The 27,606-nt window shown below is 42.7% G+C and overlaps 1 protein-coding gene across 1 annotated transcript in view; it reads left to right on the top strand.

Moving 5' to 3' along the window:
- The first annotated feature begins 219 nt into the window (after positions 1-219).
- LOC109903336 (juxtaposed with another zinc finger protein 1) overlaps positions 220-27,606 on the top strand; it is a 40,136-nt gene continuing 12,749 nt past the window's right edge. Inside the window, exon 1 of the mRNA XM_031788968.1 lies at positions 220-501. Coding sequence (XP_031644828.1) covers positions 387-501 — 115 coding nt within the window. The 5' untranslated portion in view covers positions 220-386. The remainder of the gene's footprint in view (positions 502-27,606) is intronic.

Consider the following 27,606-nt stretch of genomic DNA (forward strand, 5'->3'; position numbering starts at 1 on the left):
TAACATTGTAGCTTAATAAGCCTGAATCCAACAACCAGGCTATTCATTCCTACCACCCATTATTTATTCCATGACATACAGCACGCAAGTCGTTAGTGAGTCAACAACCTTGTTAATGCATTTTTGGAGAGGAATGCAAAGTCTTCCCCGCTGGAACATTTACATACATTCACAAAAGCAACAGGTAAACACATGACGTAAGGCCGTCGTCCCTCCCTCTTCTACCCCCACAGTCCCTTCTGCTCCCCCAGCTGCTGTTGTGTCCTGCCTGGCTGCCCGGTGTCTGCTACACTGCTCCCCGCTCTGCCCGCTCCTTCCCCGGACCCGAAGCCCGCCTCGCACCGCCCCGGCTACTGAACTCCCAGTGAATGCACTAGCCAGCAACCATGACAGGCATCGCCGCCGCGTCTTTCTTCTCCAACTCCTGCAGGTTCGGGGGTTGTGGGCTACAGTTCGAGTCTCTGGCCGAGCTAATCGTCCACATCGAGGACAATCACATCGGTGAGTCACTGAGGGAGAGGAGAGGTTGCATAGCTAGCTAGGCTAATGCTAGGCTCGAAGAACACGGTTCCATTTCATTCCGCTATACGGAATGCCTGCCTGTTACATTTTCCGATTCGGCTCGCTGCAAATAAATGTATTAGGTATCTTTGTGTCCAGAATAAAAATGGGGAAACCAAGTTTTCCCTCGGATGAGTTTAGTTTTGTATTATTGTGTAGCTATTTATAAAGCTAACGTTATCATAGGTGGCTAAGCTAGCCGTGTCTAGCCAGGCAGAGGTTTTGCATTGGTCGCTGTGTTTACGTTTAGGCCCGTGTTGCAATGCAGCGGAGCACTGCTTGTGGATAAGAATAGGGGAATTTACTCTCGACATTCTCACCCGATGTGCACAGACGTTCTTACCTTGGAAATGTATTAAAAAATGATGTAGGTGTAAATGATAGTTAATTGATTGGACTCAGTCACACCTAGATGACCAAATGCCGCTAGTTTAGTATAGTAGCCTACATATCAGGTATCTTTCTAATTTAGTATAGTAGCCTACATATCAGGTATCTTTCTAGTTTAGTATAGTAGCCTACATATCAGGTATATTTGCAAGTCAAAGTTGATCAAATTATGTTGTTGTCAACTAAAATGTTAAGATACTGGCCGCAAAGTTCTTTGCGCTTTCTATATGTATTTTTGCCAGCAACAACGAAACGGTACAATGTTTGGTTAACTGTAGACTTGGTGTCTGAAAGTGGGCGTTGCAAAATAAGCGGGTGGATCAACAGGGATGGGGTGTAACATCAGCGCTCCATTATTGGTTAGACCAGCCATAGCCAGGTGGACCACATGTCAGTTTAATGTTTACATAGCAGGTTAGGACAATAACGTGGCAGGTTAGGAGAATGAGGGTAAGGTTAGGACAATTAACATGGCAGGTTAGGAGAATGAGGGTAGGGCTAAGACAATTATTGTGGCAAGTTAGGAGAATGAGGATAAGGTTAGGACAATTAACATGGCAGGTTAGGAGAATGAGGGTAGGGTTAGGACAATTATTGTGGCAGGTTAGGAGAATGAGGGTAAGGTTTGGACAATTAACGTGGCAGGTTAGGAGAATGAGGATAGGCTTAGGACAATTATTTGTGGCAGGTTAGGAGAATGAGTGTAGGCTTAGGACTTTTTTATTTATTTCACCTTTATTTAACCAGGTAGGCAAGTTGAGAACAAGTTCTCATTTACAATTGCGACCTGGCCAAGATAAAGCAAAGCAGTTTGACACATACAACAACACAGAGTTACACATGGAGTAAAACAAGCATACAGTCAGATAATACAATTGAAAAATCTATATACAATGTGAGCAAATGAGGTGAGATAAGGGAGGTAAAGGCAAAAAAAGGCCATGGTGGTGAAGTAAATACAATATAGCAAGTAAAACACTGGAATGGTAGATTTGCAGTGGAATAATGTGCAAAGTAGCAAAATAAATACAGTATGGGAAGAGGTAGTTGTTTGGGCTAAATTATAGATGGGCTATGTACAGGTGCAGTAATCTGTGAGCTGCTCTGACAGCTGGTGCTTAAAGCTATTGAGGGAGATAAGTTTCCAGTTTCAGAGATTTTTGTAGTTCGTTCCAGTCATTGGCAACAGAGAACTGGAAGGAGAGGTGGCCAAAGGAGGAATTGGTTTTGGGGTGACCAGAGTGATATACCTGCTGGAGCGCGTGCTACAGGTGGGTGCTGCTATGGTGCCCAGTGAGCTGAGATGAGGGCGGACTTTACCTAGCAGGGTCTTGTAGATGACCTGGAGCCAGTTGGTTTGGCAACGAGTATGAAGCGAGGGCCAGCCAACGAGAGCGTACAGGTCGCAGTGGTGGGTAGTATATGGGGCTTTGGTGACAAAACGGATGGCACTGTGATAGACTGCATTAAATTTATTGAGTAGGGTATTGGAGGCTATTTTGTAAATGACATCGCCAAAGTCGAGGATCGGTAGGATTTTCAGTTTTACAAGGGTATGTTTGGCAGCATGAGTGAAGGATGCTTTGTTGCGAAATAGGAAGCCAATTCTAGATGTATCTTTGGATTGGAGATGTTTGATGTGAGTCAGGAAGGAGAGTTTACAGTCTAACCAGAAACCTAGGTAATTGTAGTTGTCCACATATTCTAAGTCAGAACTGTCCAGAGTAGTGATGCTGGATGGGCGGGTAGGTGCAGGCAGTGATTGGTTGAAAAGCATACAGTGCCTTGCGAAAGTATTCGGCCCCCTTGAACTTTGCGACCTTTTGCCACATTTCAGGCTTCAAACATAAAGATATAAAACTGTATTTTTTTGTGAAGAATCAACAAGTGGGACACAATCATGAAGTGGAACGACATTTATTGGATATTTCAAACTTTTTTAACAAATCAAAAACTGAAAAATTGGGTGTGCAAAATTATTCAGCCCCCTTAAGTTAATACTTTGTAGCGCCACCTTTTGCTGCGATTACAGCTGTAAGTCGCTTGGGGTATGTCTCTATCAGTTTTGCACATCGAGAGACTGAAATGTTTTCCCATTCCTCCTTGCAAAACAGCTCGAGCTCAGTGAGGTTGGATGGAGAGCATTTGTGAACAGCAGTTTTCAGTTCTTTCCACAGATTCTCGATTGGATTCAGGTCTGGACTTTGACTTGGCCATTCTAACACCTGGATATGTTTATTTTTGAACCATTCCATTGTAGATTTTGCTTTATGTTTTGGATCATTGTCTTGTTGGAAGACAAATCTCCATCCCAGTCTCAGGTCCTTTGCAGACTCCATCAGGTTTTGGCTCCATCCATCTTCCCATCAATTTTAACCATCTTCCCTGTCCCTGCTGAAGAAAAGCAGGCCCAAACCATGATGCTGCCACCACCATGTTTGACAGTGGGGATGGTGTGTTCAGGGTGATGAGCTGTGTTGCTTTTACGCCAAACATAACGTTTTGCATTGTTGCCCAAAAGTTCAATTTTGGTTTCATCTGACCAGAGCACCTTCTTCCACATGTTTGGTGTGTCTCCCAGGTGGCTTGTGGCAAACTTTAAACTACACTTTTTATGGATATCTTTAAGAAATGGCTTTCTTCTTGCCACTCTTCCATAAAGGCCAGATTTGTGCAATATACTATATTATATAATATATAATGTTGTCCTATGGACAGAGTCTCCCACCTCAGCTGTAGATCTCTGCAGTTCGTCCAGAGTGATCATGGGCCTCTTGGCTGCATCTCTGATCAGTCTTCTCCTTGTATGAGCTGAAAGTTTAGAGGGACGGCCAGGTCTTGGTAGATTTGCAGTGGTCTGATACTCCTTCCATTTCAATATTATCGCTTGCACAGTGCTCCTTGGGATGTTTAAAGCTTGGGAAATCTTTTTGTATCCAAATCCGGCTTTAAACTTCTTCAGTATCTCGGACCTGCCTGGTGTGTTCCTTGTTCTTCATGATGCTCTCTGCGCTTTTAACGGAACTCTGAGACTATCACAGTGCAGGTGCATTTATACGGAGACTTGATTACACACAGGTGGATTGTATTTATCATCATTAGTCATTTAGGTCAACATTGGATCATTCAGAGATCCTCACTGAACTTCTGGAGAGAGTTTGCTGCACTGAAAGTAAAGGGGCTGAATAATTTTGCACGCCCAATTTTTCAGTTTTTGATTTGTTAAAAAAGTTTGAAATATCCAATAAATGTCGTTCCACTTCATGATTGTGTCCCACTTGTTGTTGATTCTTCACAAAAAAATACAGTTTTATATCTTTATGTTTGAAGCCTGAAATGTGGCAAAAGGTCGCAAAGTTCAAGGGGGCCGAATACTTTCGCAAGGCACTGTACATTTAGTTTTACTTGTATTTAAGAGCAGTTGGAGGCCATGGAAGGAGAGTTGTATGGCATTGAAGCTCGTCTGGAGGGTTGTTAACACAGTGTCCAAAGAAGGGCCAGAAGTATACAGAATGGTGTCATCTGCGTAGAGGTGAATCAGAGACTCACCAGCAGCAAGAGCGACATCATTGAGGTATACAGAGAAGAGTCGGCCCAAGATTTGAACCCTGTGGCACCCCCATAGAGACTGCCAGAGGCCCTGACAATAGGCCCTCCGATTTGACACACTGAACTCTATCAAATAAATAGTTGATGAACCAGGCGTGGCAATCATTTGAGAAACCAAGGCTATCGAGTCTGCCGATGAAGATGTGGTGATTGACAGAGTCGAATCGATGGTGGTTATGATGTCGTTTAGGACCTTGAGCATGGCTGAGGTGCACCCATGACCAGCTCTGAAACCAGATTGCATAGCGGAGAAGGTACGGTTGGATTCAAAATGGTCGGTAATCTGTTTGTTAACTTGGCTTTAGAATACCTTAGAAAGACAGGGTAGGATAGATATAGGTCTGTAGCAGTTTGGGTCTAGAGTGTCACCCCCTTTGAAGAGGGGGATGACCGCAGCAGCTTTCCAATCTTTCGGAATCTCAGACGACACGAGAGGTGGCAGGTCAATTAACGTGGCAGGTTAGGAGAACGAGGGTAGGGTTAGGCAAATAGTCAGGGTTAGGCTTAGCTAAAATGCTACAGCTGTCAACAATCAACTCATCGTGCAACCCAATAAGCCATGCAAAACGGTCTACAAGTGTCACCAGTCTGATCAGTGGGGTCAATGAGTTGACCCTACTGCTGCAACTCTACAATGACTGACCCATTAATAACACATCATCAGATCAATACTCTCATTAGATCTGTCCACCCAGCAAGGAGTGTGTGTGTTTCTATTTGTCTTTGGTTCTTCTCCTGCTGTTTCCCTGCAGCTTGTCCGCCATTCAATTGTTACCCAATCAGTAACTACAATACAGAAGAGGAGTATTCTCTGTACAGGCGAACAGACTCATTTAATTGCTGATATCCTGGATGTCCACCAGGGGAGATGGATGATAATCCTGGTTGTCCACCAGGGGAGATGGATGATAATCCTGGTTGTCCACCAGGGGAGATGGATGATAATCCTGGTTGTCCACCAGGGGAGATGGATGATAATCCCGGTTGTCCACCAGGGGAGATGGATGATAATCCTGGTTGTCCACCAGGGGAGATGGATGATAATCCTGGTTGTCCACCAGGGGAGATGGATGATAATCCTGGTTGTCCACCAGGGGAGATGGATGATAATCCCGGTTGTCCACCAGGGGAGATGGATGATAATCCCGGTTGTCCACCAGGGGAGATGGATGATAATCCCGGTTGTCCACCAGGGGAGATGGATGATAATCCCGGTTGTCCACCAGGGGAGATGGATGATAATCCCGGTTGTCCACCAGGGGAGATGGATGATAATCCCGGTTGTCCACCAGGGGAGATGGATGATAATCCCGGTTGTCCACCAGGGGAGATGGATGATAATCCCGGTTGTCCACCAGGGGAGATGGATGATAATCCCGGTTGTCCACCAGGGGAGATGGATGATAATCCCGGTTGTCCACCAGGGGAGATGGATGATAATCCCGGTTGTCCACCAGGGGAGATGGATGATAATGCCGGTTGTCCACCAGGGGAGATGGATGATAATCCCGGTTGTCCACCAGGGGAGATGGATGATAATCCCGGTTGTCCACCAGGGGAGATGGATGATAATCCCGGTTGTCCACCAGGGGAGATGGATGATATGCCCGGTTTGGTTGTCAACCAGGGGAGATGATTGGCACTATGGCATTCGGGCAGGTGGCGTTCTGCTGGCATCCACCAAACCCAGATTCGTCCGTCGGACTGCCAGATGGTAAAGCGTGGTTCATCACTCCAGAAAATGCGTTTCCACTGCTCCAGAGTCCAATGGTGGTGAGCTTTACACCACTCCAGCCGACACTTGGCATTGCGCATGGTGATCTTAGGCTTGTGTGCGGCTGCTCGGCCATGGAAACCCACTTCATAAATCTCCCAACGAACAGTTCTTGTGCTGACGTTGCCTCCAGAGGCAGTTTGGAACACGGTAGTGAGTGTTGCAGCTGAGGACAGGTGATTTTTACTCACTTTATCACTGCGGTCCCGTTCTATTGAGCTTGTGTGGCCTACCACTTTGCGGCTGAGCCGTTTTGCTCCTAGACATTTCCACTTCTCAATAACAGCACTTACACTTTACAGGGGCAGCTCTAGCAGGGCAGAAATCTGATGAACTGACTTGTTGGAAAGGTGGCATCCTATGACGGTGCCACGTTGAAAGTCACTGAGCTCTTTAGTACGGGCCATTATACTGCCAATGTTTGTCTATGGAGATTGCATGGCGGTGTGTGTGATTTTTATACACCTGTCAGCAACGGGTGTTGCTGAAATGGACGAATCCAGCAATTTGAAGGTGTGTCCACATACCTTTGGGCATGTAGTGTATATCATCCTTGTCCTTTTTCAGCCACGACTCCAAGGAACATAGAATATTACAGTTCTTCAGGTCCCGTTGATAGGATAGTCTCCAACTGGAGCTTGTCCAGCTTGTTCTCTAGTGACTACTTTCGCCAATAGAACAGAGGGTAGAGGAGGTTTATTTGCTCGCTAAATCTCGTCAGGATGTCTGCCTCCTGTGCCGTCACTTACTCTTTCAAGTCCCGTCTGATGACGCACGAGTGGAGGACAATCTCATTTCATACAGGTGCATTAGTTTCCATGTTTCATCTTCTTGCCGCTGCTCCTCCATTACCTTTGACCTTTTTTCCAAAAAGAGGCGAGGAAAACCAATTGAGATTTTCCCTAGGACTCAGACACGTTCAGCTGCAGCAAGCAGGAAGTCCATATTTAGAGATACAGCGCTGCCCTCTAGAGTCAGAGAATCTAATTGTATGCTGTTCATCATCCGCTGTAACGACAGTACCATTGATAGAGTTTATTCAGTGGCATCATGCAAGCTTGTGTTGCAGTGTTTTGAAAAGGAACTCCATCAATATTAACGGTGCCTCCTCTAAATAATTATTGCTTTCAAAGTGCCATCCCACCATAGTCATGAAGTATATGGGAGAAATGATCAGATGTTCAGGGGCCCTCAGGACTCTGTGTGTACCTGCATGTGTGGGTGAGCGTTTCTGCGTTAACGATCCTGTATGTAGGCTACATCTATGATCGTGTCTCTAAGTTAGATAGGTCTTTCTGTCTTTCCCTCTCTGTGTGTCCCTCTCTCTGTGTGAAGTCAGAGAAGAGGAATGTAGTGATGTCATCCTTGTCTAGCTGTGTGCCAGACTACCAGTGTTCTGTTGTCTTTACCTGAACAAGTAGATACCTGCCTCTCACCTAAAACCACCACTTCCCCTCTCCCACCAGTTCTACCTTGTTACAACACTGTATATAGCCATAATGACATTTGAAATGTCTCTATTCCTTTGCAACTTTTGTGAGTGTAATGTAATTTTTTTTATTTCACATAAACATATGTTTCCCATGCCAATAAAGCCCATTGAATTGAGAGTGGGGGAAGGGGAAGAAAGAGTAGGGGAGGCGTGTAAGGGAGAGGGGAACAGAGAAAGAGAAGCACACACCACCTATCAATAGTGCTTCCCAAATTGGTAAATGTTGCCAGTACAACTTTTCTCAGTTACTGCTGTATGTTGTAAGCTAAGCTTGTTTACCCGAGACTCCTGCATATCCATCTATGTCCAGAAGGTGTCAGTATAGCACCTTGTTCTTCTCACTGTTCTGTTGAGCTCTTACTGACTATGTCACCATTTGCTGTTTCTGTTCACAACGTTGGAGTGTTTCTCTGTAGTTGAGGGGCTTCCTTTTCTGTGTTGTGTGTTTTTCTCACCTCCATTTTTGGAGTACGTGGTCTGGTGTGATTACGTACCGTGTGTTGGATGTGAAAGCAATGACTCCACTACAGCATAGTTTACTAAACCAGTCATGTCAATCTAGTCAGTGTCAGATGAGTGGACACGAAGGGAGGAGGGTAGGAAGGGTGCACTGTATAAGTATTTGAACAGGGTCCATGTTTGTGTTTGTTGTTGATGCCTGGTGTGTTGGTTAACATTTCCTCTCTCCCTCAATGCTGAGGTGGGACACTACACGGAAGGAGTCTGTGTCCTTGTGTGTGAGTGGGTTGGTTTTTCTATCATTGCGGGGACCTAAAATCCCCCTTATTCCCCACAAGGATAGTAAAACATGGAGAATTCTGAGGACAAAGGCTATTTTAAGCTTAGGAGTTAGGGTTAGTGTTAGAATTAGGGTAAGTGGTTATTGTAAGGGGTTAGGGAAAATAGGATATTGAATATAAATATATTTTAGGGCCTCACGAGGGTAGAATAACGTGTGTGTGTGCCTTTGTATGTGTATGCTCCAAATTACCTGTCTGGGCGTAAAGAGGCAATTAGTGTATCCAAGAATGGAAAATACACCACCCCGATACACATACATACACACTCGGAAGTCGCAGGGCCAGAGCGCCTCACCATGCACTGGGAAGTCTAATTATAGAGGGATGTACCCCCCTCTCCCCTCCCTCTCTTTCCCCACACTCCTCGTTTTTCTCCCTTCCCTCTCTCCATCCGGTGGCCTGCTGCTTCAGAAACACATTAAAATACTCTCGGTGGCTTAATTAGCAGTCTGGAAAACAAGAGCCGCATTCTTGGCCTACTTTGACACACCCGCTAGACACACACACACACACACACACACACACATACACACACACACCCGCTAGACACACACTCACACACACACACACACATACTGGTGGAAGATGGCGCCGACAGACATGGCAGCTCTGCATCTAGCTCTGTAGCAACATTGCAGTATTTTGTTTTTTTGGTGTGTTATTTCTTACACTATTAGCCCTGAATGTTTTTTACAAGCATTTCACTACACCCGCAATAACATCTGCTAAATATGTGTATGTGACCAATAAGATTTGATTTGGTGTGGCCTTATCTTTGACCAGTAGGAGGCAGTAGTAGACTGTTGGTCAGAAAAGCAATGTTGTGTTGAAATGAGTAGAGTTCTGTTTGATGTGTAGCTGATTTATTGACAGAAATGCTCATTTGGAGTATATTTATGACTCCCTTGTGCTCCCAACTTACTGGTCTTATACACAGTCGGGTACACACACCCATATAGACACACACAAATTCACACGCTCACACACACTGTCTTTAGGGGAGAACTAGACCAGTGTGACAGCTATGATACAACATATTAGTTATGATAGAACTAACAGACCTGTGTGCGTGTGTGTGTGTGTGTGTGTGTGTGTGTGCACGCATTCACCCTAAGTGTGTATCCCTTCTTGTTACAGTGGTGGTATCAGGAGTGTAGTTGCTTCCTGTCCAGCTAGGTGAACGGAAGCCATAAAGTTGGGGAACATTTATTGCTCTCCTTCTCAGCACCCGGTTTACATAATCCCCCCCCCCCCCTCAAGATATTGGTAAGCATTGTTCTAGGCTAGCTACATGTTAATTAAACATACTGCAGTATATTGTTAGCATTGGGGAGCTTGACACAAAGATGGCGAACAAATGCATATAGTTAATTCAGGCCATTTACCTTTACAAAAAAAGGTCAGTTCCGGTCTATTTAACTGGGTGTCTCACCCATAGACACCAATTTAATAGCAACTGGGAATGTTCTACTTAGGTCACTGACTTTCATTAAACCAGAAATAAACTGTGAGTGGGGTGTCTCACTTCCTCTTCCATCTCTGCTTGACATACTTTATTATTACAATTCTTTTTGTACTTTTATTTTAACAGGAAAAACCTAGGTCTCTTTTTCAAATGTGCCCTGTATTTAAAGTTTTTCTCCGTTTTTCACAATTCCTGACATTTAATCAGAGTAAAAATTCCCTGTCTTAGGTCAGTTAGGATCACCACTTTATTTTAAGAATGTGACATGTCAGAATAATAGAATAATGAAATACATCCACAGGTACACCTCCAATTGACTCAAAAGATGTCAATTAGCCTATCAGAAGCTTCTAAAGCCATGACATAATTTTCTGGAATTTTCCAAGCTGTTTAAAGGCACAGTCAATTTAGTGTATGTACACTTCTGGTCCACTGCAATTATGATACAGTGAATTATAAGTGAGATAATCTTTCTGTAAACGATTTTTGGAAAAATGACTAGATGTCCTCACCGACTTACCAAAACTATAGTTTGTTCACAAGAAATGTATGGAACCGGCCGCGACCGGGAGGTCCGTGGGGCGACGCACAATTGGCATAGCGTCGTCCGGGTTAGGGAGGGCTTGGCTGGTAGGGATATCCTTGTCTCATCGGGCACAGTTCGCGCCAACCAAGGTTGCCAGGTGCACAGTGTTTCCTCCGACACATTGGTGTGGCTGGCTTCCGGGTTGGATGCGTGCTGTGTTAAGAAGCTGTTGGGTTGGGTTGTGTATCGGAGGACGCATGACTTTCAACCTTCATCTCTCCCGAGCCCGTACAGGAGTTGTAGCGATGAGACAAGATTGTAGCTACTAACAATTGGACACCACAAAATTGGGGAGAAAAAAGAGTTAAAATAAAAATATATATTTTTTTTTAATGGATTTTTTTTTTGGTGGAGTGGTTGAAAACGAGTTTAATTACTCCAACCTAAAGTGTATGTAAACTTCCGACTTCAACTGTACGTATGCTAGCTAAATGCTAACCATACTGAAACATTTACATTTTAGTAATTTAGCAGACACTCTTACACAGAGCGACTTACAGGAGCAATTAGGGTTAAGTGTCTGTTGTATGCTAGCTACATGCTAACCATACTGAAACATCAAATCAAATGTAATTAGTCAATTGGACACCACAAAATTGGGGAGAAAAAGGGGTTAAAATAAAAATATACACTCTACACTCCTGATACCACCACGAGCATCAGAGCCAGTGTCCGAATATAACAGGTGAAAACCTTAGAGTGAAATGCTTACTTACCAGCCCTGAACCAACAATGCAGTTTAAATGAATATGGATAACAATTAGAAATAAAAGTAACAAGTAATTAAAGAGCAGCTGTAAAATAACAATAGTGAGACTATATACGGGGGGTACCGGTACAGAGTCAATGTGAGTCAATGGCACCGGTTAGTTGAGGTAATATGTACATGTAGGTAGAGTTATTAAAGTGACTATGCATAGATAATAAAAGAGAGATCAGCAGCATAAAAGAGAGAGGGGGGGGGCAATGCAAATAGTCTGGGTAGCCATTTGATTAGATGTTCAGGAGTCTTATGGTTTGGGGGTAGAAGCTGTTTAGAAGCATCTTGGACCTAGACTTGGCGCTCCGGTACCGCTTGCCATGCGGTTGCAGAGAGAAGAGTTTATGACTAGGGTGGCTGTGGTCTTTGAAAATGTTTAGGGCTTTCCTCCGCTTTCCTCCACTGCCTGATATAGAGGTTCTGGATGGCAGAAAGCTTGTTCCCAGTGATGTACTGGGCCGTTCGCACTACCCTCTGTAGTGCGTTCGGAGGCCGAGCAGTTGGTAGTTTGTTGGTGATGTGGACCGCAAGGAACTTGAAGCTCTCAACCTGCTCCACTGCAGCCCCGTTGATGAGAATGGGGGCGTGCTCGGCCCTCTTTTTCCTGTAGTCCACAATCATCTCCTTTGTCTTGATCATGTTGAGGGAGAGGTTGTGTTCCTGGCACCACACGGCCAGGTCTCTGACCTCCTCCCTATTGCCTGTCTCGCCATTGTCGATGATCAGGCCTACCACTGTTGTGTCATCGGCAAACTTAATGATGATGTTGGAGTCGTGCCTGGCTGTACAGTCATGAGTGAACAGGGAGTAAAGGAGGGGACTGAGCATGCACCCGAGGGGCCCCTGTGTTGAGGATCAGTGTGGCGGATGTGTTGTTACCTACCCTTACCACCTGGGGGCGGCTTGTCAGGAAGTCCAGGATCCGGTTGCAGAGGGAGGTGTTTAGTCTCAGGGTCCTTAGCTTAGTAAGCTTTGAGGGCGCTATGGTGTAGTCAATGAATAGCATTCTCACATAGGTGTTACTTTTGTCCAGGTAGGAAAGGGCAGTGTGGAGTGCAATAGAGATTGCATCATCTGCGGATCTATTGGGGCGGTATGCAAATTGGAGTGGGTCTAGCGTTTCTGGGATAATGGTCTTGATGTGAGCCATGATCAGCCTTTAAAAATACTTAATGGCTACAGATGTGAGTGCTACGGGTTGGTAGTCATTTAGGCAGGTTAACTTTGTGTTCTTGGGCACAGGCACTATGGTGGTCTGCTTAAAACATGTTGGTATTACAGACTCTGACAGGGACAGGTTGAAAATATCAGTGAAGACACTCCCCAGTTGGTCAGCGCATGTTTGCAGTACACGTTCTGGTAATCCGTCTGGCCCTGCGGCCTTGTGAATGTTGACCTGTTTTAAGGTCTTACTCACATTGGCTGCGGAGAGCGTGATCACACAGTCTTCCGGAACAGCTGGTGCTCTCATGCATGTTTCAGTGTTATTTGTCTCGAAACGAGCATAGAAGTAGTTTAGCTCGTCTGGTAGGCTCGTGTCACTGGGCAGCTCTTGGCTGTGCTTCCCTTCGTAGTTTGTAATGGTTTGCTAACCCTGCCACGAGCATCAGAGCCAGTGCAGTATGATTTGAACTTAGTCCTGTATTGAAGCTTTGCCAATTTGATGGTTTGTCAGAGGGCATAGCGGGATTTCTTATAAGCCTCCGGGATAGAGTCCCGCTCCTTGAAAGCGGCAGCACTAGCCTTTAGTTCAGTGTGGATGTTGCCTGTAATCCATGGCTTCTGGTTGGGGTATGTACGTACAGTCACTGTGGGGACAACGTAATCGATCCACTTGTTGATGAAGCCAATGACTGATGTGGTGTACACCTCAATGCCGTCGGAAGAATTCCGGAACATATTCCAGTCTGTGCTAGCAAAACAGTCCTGTAGCTTAGCGTCTGCTTCATCTGACCATGTTTTTTTTATTGATCTAGTCACTGGTGCTTCCTGCTTATTTTTTTTTGCTTGTAAGCAGGAATCAGCAGGATAGAATTATTGTCAGATTTGCCAAATGGAGGGCAAGGGAGAGCTTTGTATGCGTCTCTGTGTGTGGAGTAAAGACGGCCCAGATTATTTTGGTTGCACAGATAATGGTTGCACATTATCTGGTTGCACATTTAACATGTTGATAGAAATGTATTAAAACAGATTTAAGTTTCCCTGCATTAAAGTCCCCAGCTACTAATAGCACTCCCTCTGGGTGGGTGTTTTCTTGTTTGCTTATGGCGGAATACAGCTCATTCAATGCTGTCTTAGTGTCAGCCTCTGATTGTGGTGGTATGTAGACAGTTAAACTCTCTAGGTAGATAGTGTGGTCTACAGCTTTTCATGAGATACTCTACCTCAGGTGAGCAATAGCTCGAGACCTCCTTAGATATCGTGCACCAGCTGTTATTTACAAAAATGCATAGTCCGCCGTCCCTTGTCTTACCAGATGCCGCGGTTCCAACCAGCCAGCAGTATGTTGATGGTGTCGTTGTTCAGCCACGACTCTGTGAAGCATAAGATATTACAGTTTTGAATGTCCCTTTGGTAGTTTAATCTTGCGCGTAGGTCATCGATTTTATTCTCCAAAGATTGCACGTTTGCTAGCAAAATGGAGGGAATTGGGGGTTTATTCGATCGCCTACGAATTCTCAGAAGGCAGCCCTTTGGCCCCTTTTTCTCCGCCTCCTCGTCACGCAAATGACGGGGATATGGGCCTGTTCCCGAGAAAGCAGTATATCGTTCGCGTCGGGCTCGTCAAGACTCTTTAATGGAAAAGTAGGATTCTACCAGTCCATAGTGAGTAATCGCAGTCTTGATGTCCAGAAGTTATTTTCGGTCATAAGAGATGGTAGCAGCAACATTATATACCAAATAAGTAACATGTATGTGGTTGGCACTGGGGAGCTCAGTGTTTCCTCTGCAGTCATTTTATCTGTGGCACTGTGCCACGGCAAAAATCCTTTGCACCACGGCATAAAAATATGTCACTTGAAAGAATATTTCTGTTGAAGCGTACTTTGAAGATGCAAGAACAGTCCACATTTGACTTTTCCTCTGCAAACAAAATAAGTGATGAATAGAAAAATCTGACTACCCCATATTAGACAAGTTTATATATTTACCTAGTAGGCTTGGTGTTGTGTGATCTACAGCCAGGTCATGTGTGATACAAGTCGGTATTCGATGTCCATCCATGTCCGAGGACATCGGGAGATGATGTGGAAACCAGCCACTTGAGGCAACAGTGAGCGCTGTTACCTCGGTTTTCCTAGAGTGTTGTGGATGGGTGTAAGCATCTGCCTCTTCCAAAGTTTGCAAGTTCGAATCCAGCAATAGAAAGTTGGTTTTCAGATTTTAGTTTTAAGCCTATCCCAAACCTTAACCCTTACCTTAACCATTCGAGTTAATGCCTAACCTTAAAACACTTTGATGTTTGAGAAACATGGATGAACGTCTGAAATCTGACATAAGACTGTGAGAGCTAGTTGGTGTTCTATGAGAGATAAATATTCCTCTTGAGGCGCATTCAAGTTATGAGTGCAATCGGGAGGGAAACCTGCATTCTGACAAGTCAATGCACAACAATTATTGTAATCGCAGGGAAAGCAGCAGTTTTAAAAGCCTTTGTTAAAATGGGGGAATCCAAGCTTTCCGTTCCTACTTCATTTATTTCTCAACTCCTAAATATACGGGAACTGCACATTTTCAACCCAGACATTTTAGCAGCGGCATGGTTAATAAGCAAGTTACCGCACACCGTGAGTGTATATAGTGTATATAGGAGAGTGGGGCTAAATACAACACGGATCAATTGTAGGTAATTAGTAACTTGCCTGGTAGTTAGTAAAAGGCCACCCTACCTCAAAATATTTTTGGGTTATGGAAAAAATTATGATGAGAATTATGACATTTTTAGAATAGTGGCAGCCAGGGAAAATAAAATAAAATGTTGTTTGTCACATGCGCCGAATACAGAGCTTACTTAAATTCCCTTAACCAACAATGCAGTTCAAGAAATAGAGTTAAGAAATGTTTTTTTAATTTAAATTTGGAGTACATTTGTGTGGGGGTGGGGTATGGCGACATTAAATGGTTTCTGTGAGAAGTAAAGGCAGGGGGCGTGTTACCCCCAGTGGCGGTTTACCCTAAATTACCCCAACAGTTAAGTCTACATTATATTCACTGTGTTTGTGCACATTTTTTGGGACATATAATTCATCAATAGGATGCTAACTATACTGAACAAGAATATAAACGCAACCTGTAAAGTGTTGGTTTCATGAGCTGAAATAAAAGATCCCAGAAATGTTCCATACGCACAAAAAGCTTTATTTCTCTCAAATTGTATGCACAATTTGTTTACATCCATGTTAGTGAGTATTTCTCCATTGTCAAAATAATCCATCCACCTGACAGGTGTGGCATATCAAGAAGCTGATTAAACAGCATAATCATTACACAGGTGCACCTTGTACTGGAGACAATAAAAGGTCATTATAAAATATGCAGTTTTGTCACACAACACAATGTCACAGATGTCTCAAGTTTTGAGGGAGCGTGCAATTGGCATGCTGACTGCGGGAATGTCCACCAGAGCTGTTGCCAGAAAATTGAATGATAATTTCTCTACCATAAGTCTCCTCCAGTGTCGTTCTTGAAAATTTGGCAGTACGCCAACTGGCCTCACAATTGCAAACCATGTGTAACCACATCTGGCTTCTTCACCTGCGGGATCGTCTGAGAACAGCCACCCGGACAGCTGATGAAACTGACAAGTATTTATGTCTGTAAGAAAGCCCTTTTGTGGGGAAAAACTCATTCTCATTGGCTGGGCCTGGCTTTTTGTCCTTTTAAAAGGTCACCAGCCTCTCTCTCTCTCTCATATATACACACACACATTCAGTCCTCTCTCTGAGACTGTATGTAGTCTTAAGTGTTCTGGTTTCTGGATCTAGGTAGAATGATTGAAGTACGTCAGTAAAAAGCTAATTAAGACCACCTCAGTGGACCACCTCATGTGTGTGAGGGAGAGAGGAAATGCAAGATAGAATGCATTCATTCTCAATTATGAGGTGTGAAAGTCTGAAGCCAAAGTGCTACTAAGGCCAAGACCAAACACACACACACACACACACACACACACACACACACACACACACACACGGAGGCTGTTAAATATGGCACAGAGCTATTTTAGCTCAGGTCTGTAATGGCTTTGGATGTAATACATCTGTGAGCCATTATACGCGCAACCATAATTACATACACACATTCATTACTTTTGTGCCTTATAGCAAACAGGATGTATGTTTTGAAATATCCGTCTTTCACTCTGTCCTTTATGTTAGTATTATAGACTACAGTGTTACAGTACAGTACAGTGTAACACTACAGTATTATAGAGTAACTACAGTGTTGTTGATCCATCCACAGTTATCTCCTATCACAGCCATTAAACTCTATAACTGTTTAAAAACACCATTGGCTTTATGGTGAAATCCCTGAGCGGTTTCCTTTCTTTCCGGCATCTCATTTAGTAAGGGTGCCTGTATATTTGTAGTCACTGGGGTGTATTGATACGCCATCCAAAGTGTATTATTAATAACTGACCATGCTCAAATGCATAGTCACTGTCTGTTCTTTTTTGTTTTTCTTGCCCATCTACCAATTGGTGCCCTTCTTTGCGAACATGAGGAAAATCTCCCTGGTCTTTGTAGTTGAATCTGTGCTTGAAATTCACTGCTTAATTTAGGGACCTTGCAGATTAGGTGTGGGGTACAGAGATTGGGTGTGGGGTATAGAGATGGGGTAGTCAATTAAAAATCATGTTAAACACTATTATTGTGAGTCAATGCAACTTATGTGATTAATTAGGTACATTTGTACTCCTGACCTTATGTAGGCTTGCCTTAACAAGATATTTGAATACTTATTGACTCAATAGATTTCAGCTTTACATTTTTTATACATTTGTAAACATTTCTAAAAACATTCCATTTTGACATTATGGTGTATTGTTTATTTATTTATTTCACCTTTATTTAACCAGGTAGGCTACTTGAGAACACCTTTATTTAACCAGGTAGGCTACTTGAACACCTTTATTTAACCAGGTAGGCTACTTGAGAACACCTTTATTTAATCAGGTAGGCTACTTGAGAACAAGTTCCCATTTGCAACTGCGACCTGGCCAAGATAAATCATAGCAATTTGACACAAACAACATCAGAGTTACACATGGAGTAAAACAAACATACAGTCAATAATACAGTAGAACAAAAGAAAACAAAAAGTCTATATACAGTGAGTGTAAATGAGGTAAGATAAGGGAGAGAAGGCAATAAATAGGCCATGGTGGCGAAGCAATTACAATATAGCAATTAAACACTGGAATGGTAGATGTGCAGAAGAAGAATGTGCAATTATAGATACTGGGGTGCAAAGGAGCAGGTGGTGAAGTAATTACAATATAGCAATTAAACACTGGAATGGTAGATGTGCAGAAGAAGAATGTGCAATTATAGATACTGGGGTGCAAAGGAGCAAGATGAATAAAGAAATATACAGTATGGGGATGAGGTAGGTAGATAGCCCATCTGTAAACAGCCTATGTACAGGTGCAGTGATCTGTGAGCTGCTCTGACAGCTGGTGCTTAAAGCTAGTGAGGGAGATATGAGTCTCCAGCTTCATAGATTTTTGCAGTTCGTTCCAGTCATTGGCAGCAGAGAACTGGAAGGAAAGACGACCAAAGGAGGAATTGGCTTTGGGGGTGACCAGTGAGATATACCTGCTGGAGTGCATGCTACAAGTGGGTGCTGCTATGGTGACCAGTGAGCTGAGATAAGGCGGGGCTTTACCTAGCAGAGACTGTAGATAACCTGTAGCCAGTGGGTTTGGCGGCGAATACGAAGCGAGGGCCAACCAACAAGAGCGTACAGGTCGCAATGGTGGGTAGTGTATGGGGCTCTGGTGACTAAATAGATTGGACTGTGATAGGCTGCATCCAATTTGTTGAGTAGACTGTTGGAGGCTATTTTATAGATGACATCACCGAAGTCGAGGATCAGTAGGATGGTCAGGTTTACGAGGGTATATTTGGCAGCATGAGTGAAGGATGCTTTGTTGCGAAATAGGAAGCCAATTCTAGATTTAACTTTGGATTGGAGATGTTTGATGTGAGTCTGGAAGGAGAGTTTACAGTCTAACCAAACACCTAGGTATTTGGAGTTGTCCACGTATTCTAAGTCAGAGCCGTCTAGAGTACTGATGCTGGACGGGCGAGCAGGTGCGGGCAGCGATCGGTTGAATAGCATGTATTTAGTTTTACTTGGGTTTAAGAGCAGTTGGAGGCCACAGAAGGAGAGTTGTATGGTGTGTAGATCTTATTGTGTGTAGATCAGTGACACAAAATTGAAATGTAAACTATTTAAAGTAAGACTGTAACACAATCAAATGTGGACAAAGTCAAGGGGTTTGAAGACTTTCTGAAGGCACTTTATTACTTGTAAGTTTTTACAATTTATTTTATTTTTTATACCTTTACTTCAACAAGGAACACAGACTGGGACCAATGTCTCTTTTACAGCTGGGCCCTGCGTATACATGTTTACACATACAGTTTAGGTACAATGACTAAAGAAACTACACAAGACAAACAACCATCACAGATAACACAAATAAATACAGCAACAGATTACATTTACACACAGGTTATTCCCCTAACAGGTTATTCCCCTAACAGGTTATTCCCCTAACAGGTTATTCCCCTAACAGGTTATTCCCCTAACAGGTTATTCCCCTAACAGGTTATTCCCCTGACAGGTTATTCCCCTAACAGGTTATTCCCCTAACAGGTTATTCCCCTAACAGGTTATTCCCCTAACAGGTTATTCCCCTGACAGGTTATTCCCCTAACAGGTTATTCCCCTAACAGGTTATTCCCCTAACAGGTTACTCCCCTGACAGGTTATTCCCCTAACAGGTTATTCCCCTAACAGGTTATTCCCCTGACAGGTTATTCCCCTAACAGGTTATTCCCCTAACAGGTTACTCCCCTGACAGGTTACTCCCCTGACAGGTTACTCCCCTGACAGGTTACTCCCCTGACAGGTTACTCCCCTGACAGGTTACTCCCCTGACAGGTTACTCCCCTGACAGGTTACTCCCCTGACAGGTTACTCCCCTGACAGGTTACTCCCCAAACAGCACAAGAACTTGCATTACCCAAAACAGTTAAAAGCCATACAAAAATAAAATCCTCCAATAAATGTTTAAAATGGGCGACAGGGAGACAAGAGTCTCAAGTTGAAGTTTAGTCTGCAGGCTCTTCCATAGGCAAGGAGCGTAACAGGAAATGGCAGCCATACCCAACTCTGTGGAAATCGCATGGGCCTCAAGTGTAATCCATGCTTGAGACCTGGTTTTAGGAATTATAATTATATTATTGATGAGTGATGATAAATAAGAAGGTAGCTTATTCAGAAGTGCTTTATAGACACCACGAGAGCATGTTGTTCTCGTCTCACGGACAGCGAAGTCCAACCCACATTTTGATATAAAACACAGTGGTGAGTTCTGTACCTAGCACCCGTAATAAACCCGTAATAAACCTGAGTGCGCAATGATAAGTAGCATCCAACCATTTAAGTGTTGATGCCGTAGCATGCATGTAGATAATATCCCCATAATCTATAACAGACAGAAAAGTAGCTTGCACAATTTGTCGAGGACAAACATGTCCTGTGTCTATAGAGGAAGCCTAGCATGATTTTTAGCCGAATGTTCCTTAGGCTATGGAATCCTTATACATATCTAGCAGTAATATTTCCAGTTTCTCCCTCACCCAGAATAATTATTTGTCATTAGTAAATGCACAGAAGTTGGGAATTGATTGAGATATTTTCTTATTTAATTTGGAAGTATTTCTCACAGTAGAAGAAAAGGTGCATCTTTGTGTCTACCTCCCCAGTCATACAATGACTACATAGACACCTTTGGGTTGCCATTATGTCTACCTTTTTTTCTATATCCAATTGGTAGACACTGAGTCTGTATTTGGTGTTTTTAATTTCTGTAACAATCTGATTGATTTGTGTGTTTGGATAATACGGTTATTTAGTGTTTTTAACAGCTGACATATGGGACTATTTTCAGTTTTCAGCTCTTGGGTTTCTGTACAGCACTTTGTGACATTGGCTGATGTAAAAAGGGCTTCATAAATACATTTGATTAAAATGGTGCCAAAATGTAAGTGTCCTTTTCTTTATATTAAAACCTCACTAGGGTTTCTAGCGTCACACCTGGCCAACATCCAGTGAAATTGCAGAGCGCCAAATTCAAATGCAGAAATACTCATTATAAAAATTCAGAAAACATACAGGTATTTTACATAGGTTTAAAGATGAACTTCTTGTGAATCCAACCACGATGTCAGATTTCAAAAAGGCTTTACTGCGAAAACATACCTTACGATTATTTGAGAACATCGCCCAGCAGACATATCATTACAAACAGTAACCAGCCAAGTAGAAGAGTGACACAAGTCAGAAATAGAGATACAATTAATCACTTACCTTTGATGATCTTCATATGGTTGCACTCAGAAGACATTAATTTACTCAATAAATGTTCGTTTTGTTCGATAAATTCTCTTTATATCCAAAAACGTCCGTTTTTTGTTTGTTTTCTTCAGTAATCCACAGGCTCAAACGCAGTCACAACAGGCAGACAAAAAAAATCAAAATTGTATCCGTAAAGCTCATAGAAACATGTCAAACGATGTTTATATTCAAGCGTCAGGTTGTTTTTAGCCTAAATAATCGATAATATTTCGACCGGACAATAACGTCGTCAATATAAAAGGTAAACAAGAAAGCCACTCTCGGTTGTGCGCATGAAAAAGCTCTGTGACACTGCAGGGTCTACTCATTCAGACTGCTCTTACTCCCTCATTTTTCAGAATACAAGCCTGAAACCATTTCTAAAGACTGTTGACATCTAGAGGAAGGCATAGGAACTGCAATTTTAGTCCCAAGTCAATGGTTACTGTAATGGCATTGAATAGAAAACTACAACAAACAAAAAAATCCTACTTCCTGGATGGATATTTCTCAGGTTTTTGCCTGCCAAATCATTTCTGTTATACTCACAGACACTATGTTAACTGTTTCTGAAACTTTAGAGCGTTTTCTATCCAAATCTACCAATTATATGCATATACTATCTTCTGGGCCTGAGTAGCAGCCAGTTTAATTTGGGCACGCTTTTCATCCAAAATTCCGAATGCTGTCCCCTACCCTAGAGAAGTTTTAACAATTAAAGGGAATCTTCCGAGTTCCACTCTGCATGCATTATTTAGGGTATTTGGGATAATTCTGAAGAATTCTGTATGTAGATTTTCTATTGGGTTTTTCTCCCAATGCTTATAAGCATAATTCCAGGTTGGTAATTGGGTTGCAATTCCAGGTTGCAATTGGTAAAATTACACTTTAATATTTAGCACCAGATTTGGATAGGAATATTTATTTTTAAAATATATATTTTTATGGAGTACAATGCTTTGCAGGTTTTTTCTTTTGAGTGAATTCACTCCCAGACCAAATCCACCAGAGGCACTGAGTCCCAGGTGGTTGTACCATTTGTGCATGTTCAACCATTTCCTAATTTGAAGGAGTGTCTGTTGCATTGATTCCTGATAGAAAATCGCAGCTTTGGTTTTCTGAAAGTTAAAGGTGATTGCCCAGTTGATGCTCCATTCCTAAAGAAAGTTAAGTTGTTCCTGTTGACCTTACTCTGTTGGTGACAGTAGGACAAGGTCATCTGCATAGCGCAGGAATCTAACCTCATCTTTAAGGGTGTGTCCAACAACAATACTAATTGGTTGACGTAAACTTTGAACAGGTTTGGACTTCGAGTGCACCCTTGTCTCACTCCCATCCTTGTGCAAAAAACAATGTTATTTTATTGTAAAGTTTAATACTACATGTGTTGTTTGAGTAAATAGATTTTATGATGTCATATATTTTGCCCCCAATGCCGCTTGATCCATCATGCCATATGGAATCAAAAAGCATTCTTAAAATCAACAAAACATGCAAATCCTTTTTTCTCTCTCGCTCTCTCATACACACACACAATAGAGACACATGTAGACTGTAATGATACTCAGTAACACAATACATTCTAAAAGTTCAACATATGTCTTAGTATATGCACGGTAGCACAGTATGTTTGACTCCTGATAAGTGTACATCAGATACATGTAAAGTCAAGCATGTACACTACACTGCCTAGTTGTGTAGCAGGCGGTTGCAGCGACAGCCTGCAATTTTAATGATCTCCATTATGCTTAGCGAATTGCGTTTTTGAGTTGCGTATGTATGTAAGGTAGGCCATGTAAATTAGGCTGCACACATTCACCACAAGCTATTGCATTGCATATGTATTCATCATTTGACTGTATTTCTACAATGTAGTGCAATGTCACCCTGTTGACCACATGGTGGCAGTGCTACTATGCAGTTGTGACTCAGCACACATTCAACACACACACACACACCGAGTTAGCAGGGGGGCTTTTGAAGTTTGGGCTGGTGGCCTCAGGCAGTGGAAGCTCCCTGCTGCAATGTTACTGAGTTGGCAAATAGGCTGGAAAAAGTGTGCGTGTGTGTGTAATTATATAGTATATCCATCAACCTCCCCTCCCCTGACAGGCAGTGTACATACAGTAGCACCATGCTACAGAGAGGGCTATGTAACCAAGAACACTTAATGAAACCAGGGGTTGTAAATTAGATACCCTCTGCTACCATGGACAGAATATAGGCTTTCTTTACTAATACTCCACACACAACTCCGGAACAGAGAGACTAGTGTGAGTATCTTACAGTATCAATCAGACATGAATTTGCACACACACCCATCTCACCTTACTGCATACTGATTTCCTCCACAAATCAAGTCATGAACCCCATATACAAGCACTTTCAGTCAAAACCGGTGTACTGTACTGGATGTTTGCTACCATTTTACCTCCCCTTGCACATCGGATTTACTATGGGTATACATACTGAAAGATTTCAAGACTCCGACGCCATTTCCATATTCATGATCTACAGTGCTTTCCGAAAGTGTTCATACCCCTTGACTTATTCCACATTTTGTTGTGTTACAGCCCAAATTCCAAATGGATAAAATAAAACATTTTTCTCACTCATCGACACACAATACCACACAGTGACAAAGTGAAAACATGTTTTTATACATTTTTTGGCACGTTTATTGAGAATGAAATACAAAATATCTTGTTTACATACAGTACCAGTCAAGTTTGGACACACCACCTCATTCAATGGTTTTTCTTTATTTTTTTATTTTTTTACATTGTAGAATAATAGTGAAGACATCAAAACTATGAAATAACACTCGTGGAGTCACGTAGTAACCAAAAAAGTGTTAGACAAATCTAAATATATTTTATATTTGAGATTCTTCAAAGTAGCCACCCTTTGCCTTGATGTCTGCTTTGAAATCTCTTGGCATTCTCTCAACCAGCTTCACCTGGAATGCTTTTCCAACAGTCTTGAAGGAGTTCCCACATTTTCTGAGCACTTGTTGGCTGCTTTTCCTTGCCTCCAACTCATCCCAAACCATCTCAATTAGGTTGAGGTCAGGTGATTGTGGAGGCCAGATCATCTGATGCAGCACTCCATCACTCTCCTTCTTGGTCAAATAGCCCTTACACAACCTGGAGGTGTTTTGGGTCATTGTCCTGTTGAAAAACAAATGATAGTCCCACTAAGCGCAAACCAGATGGGATGGTGTATCGCTGCAGAATGCTATGGTGGCCATGCTGGTTAAGTGTGCCTTGAATTCTAAGTAAATCACCTATAGTGCCACCAGCAAAGCACTCCCACACAATCGCACCACCTTCTCCATGCTTCACGGTGGGAACCACACATGCGGAGTTCATCCGTTCACCTATTCTACGTCTCACAAGGACACGGTGGTTGGAACAAAAAATCTCAGATTTGGACTCATCAGACCAAAGGACAGATTTCCACCGGTCTAATGTCCAATGCTCGTGTTTCTTGGCCCAAGCAAGTATCTTCTTATTATTGGTGTCCTTTAGTAGTGGTTTCTTTGCAGCAATTTGACCATGAAGGCCTGATTCACACACTCCTCTGAACAGTTGATGTTGAGCTGTCTGTAACTTGAACTCTGAAACATTTATTTGGGCTGCAATTTCTGAGGCTGGTAAGTCTAATGAACTTATCCTCTGCAGCAGAGGTAACTCTGGGTCTTCATTTCCTGTGGCGGTCCTCATGAGAGCCAGTTTCATCATAGCGCTTGATGGTTTTTACGACTGCACTTGAAGAAACCTTCAAAGTTCTTGAAATTTTCCGGATTGACTAACCTTTTATGTCTTAAAGTAATGATGGACTGTCGTTTCTCTTTCTTATTTGAGCTGTTCTTGACATAATATGGACTTGGTCTTTTACCAAATAGGGCTATCTTCTCTATGCCACCCCTACCATGTCACAACACAACTGATCAGCTGAAATGCATTACGAAATTCCACAAATTAACTTTTAACAAGGCATACCTGTTAATTGAAATGCATTCCAGGTGACTACCTCATTAAGCTAGTTGAGAGAATGCCAAGAGTGTGCAAGGCTGTCATCAAGGCAAAGGTGGCTACTTTGAAGAATCTCAAATATAAAATATATTTTGATTGTTTTAACACGTTTTTGCATAATACATGATTCCATGTGTGTTATTTCATAGTTTTGATGTCTTCACTATTATTCTACAATGTAGAAAATAGTAGGTGTGTCCAAACTTTTGACTGGTACTGTAAGTATTCACACCTCTTTGCTATGACACTCCAAATCGAGCTCCGGTGCATCTTATTCCCTTTGATCATCCTTGAGATGTCACTACAACTTGATTGGAGTCCACCTGTGGCCAATTCAATTGTTTGGACATGATTTAGAAAGAAACACAACAGTCTATAGAAGGTACCACAGTGCATGTCAGTGGTACAGTGCAGAGCAGAAACTACCATGAAGTCCAAGGAACTGTCCGTAGATCTCTGAGAAGTGTGATGAGGCATATATCTGGGTGAAGGGGATAAAACTATTTCTAGAGTGTTGAATGATTCTAAGAGCACAGTGTTCTCTATCATTGAGAAATTGAAAAAATATGGAAATACCCAGACTCTGCCTAGAGCTGGCTGTCAGACCAAACTGAACAACCGGGCAGAAGGAGGTGACCAAGAACCCAGTGGCCAGACGGAAGCAACTCCTGAGAAAAAGGCACATGACCGCACACCTGGAATTTGCAAAAAATGCATTTGGAAGACTCTTAGAGCATAAGGCAAAATATTCTCTGGTCTGATGAGACAGAAATGCAACTATTTGTCCTGAATGCAAAGCACTTTCTGGAGAACCAGGCACAGCTCATCACCTGTCTAATACCATCCCTACCGTGATGTATGGTGGTGGCAGTATCATTCTATGGGGATGCTTTTCATCAGCAGGGACTGTGGGACTGGTAAGCATAGATGGATCAATGAATGGAGTCAAATACAGGCAAGTCCTTGATGAGAACCTCCAGAGTGCAAACGACCTTAGACTGGGGTGAAGATTTACATTCCAACAGGACAATGACCCAAAGCATACGCTGGAATGGCTTCAGAATAAGAAAGTGAAAGTCATTGAGTGGCCCAGCCAAGGCCCAGACTTGAATCCCGTTGAAAATCTGTGGAAAGACTGTTCACCGCCTTTCCCCATCTAACTTAACCTTTCTAGGGCAGGCAGAATATCTGCCATTTTGGAGTCAACAGAAGTTAGAAACAACACCATATATATTCACTTACCTTTGATCTTCATCAGAAGGCACTCCCAGGAATCCCAGTTTGACAATAAATGACTGATTTGTTTCATAAAGTCCATCATTTATGTCCAAATAGCCACTTGTTGTTAGCGTGTTCAGCCCAGTAATCCATCTTCATGAGGCGCAGGCACTTCGTCCAGACAAAAACTCGAAAAGTTCCGTTACAGTCCTTTAGAAACACGTCAAACGATGTATGAAATCAATCTTTAGGATGTTTTTAATATAAAACATCAATAATGTTCAAACCGGAGAATTCCTTTGTCTGAAGAAAAGCACTGGAACGAGAGGTAACTCTGTCGGGAGCGCACGTCATGAGACCAAGGCACTCTGCCAGACCACTGACTCAAAGAGGTCTCATGAGCCCCTCCTTTATATTAGAATCCTCATTCAAGTTTCTAAAGACGGTTAACATCTAGTGGAAGCCGTAGGAGGTGCAACTTTATCCATATCTCAATGTGTATTCAGTAGGCCAAGCTTTGAAAAACTACAAACCTCAGATGTCCCACTTCCTGGTTGGATTTTTCTCAGGTTTTCACCTGCCATATGAGTTCTGTTATACTCACAGACATCATTCAAACAGTTTTAGAAACGTCAGAGTGTTTTCTATACAATGCTAATATATGCATATTATTATTAGTATCTGGGACAGCGTAGGAGGCAGTTCACTCTAGGCACACTATTCATCCAAAAGTTAAAATGCTGCCCCCTATCCCAAAATTAACAGAGTTTGAGAAAATCTGCAGGGAAGAATGGGAGAAAATCCTCAAATCCAGATGTGCAAAGCTGATAGACATACCCAAGACAAGTCAATGCTGATACAGACATACCCAAGACAAGTCAATGCTGATACAGACATACCCAAGACAAGTCAAAGCTGATACAGACATACCCAAGACAAGTCAAAGCTGATACAGACATACCCAAGACAAGTCAGAGCTGATACAGACATACCCAAGACAAGTCAGAGCTGATACAGACATACCCAAGACAAGTCAGAGCTGATACAGACATACCCAAGACAAGGCAAAGCTGATACAGACATACCCAAGACAAGTCAAAGCTGATACAGACATACCCAAGACAAGTCAAAGCTGATACAGACATACCCAAGACAAGTCAATGCTGAAACAGACATACCCAAGACAAGTCAATGCTGAAACAGACATACCCAAGACAAGTCAATGCTGAAACAGACATACCCAAGACAAGTCAATGCTGATACAGACATACCCAAGACAAGTCA

This window comes from Oncorhynchus kisutch, linkage group LG14, assembly GCF_002021735.2.
Source record: "Oncorhynchus kisutch isolate 150728-3 linkage group LG14, Okis_V2, whole genome shotgun sequence".
NCBI classification, from domain to species: domain Eukaryota; kingdom Metazoa; phylum Chordata; class Actinopteri; order Salmoniformes; family Salmonidae; genus Oncorhynchus; species Oncorhynchus kisutch.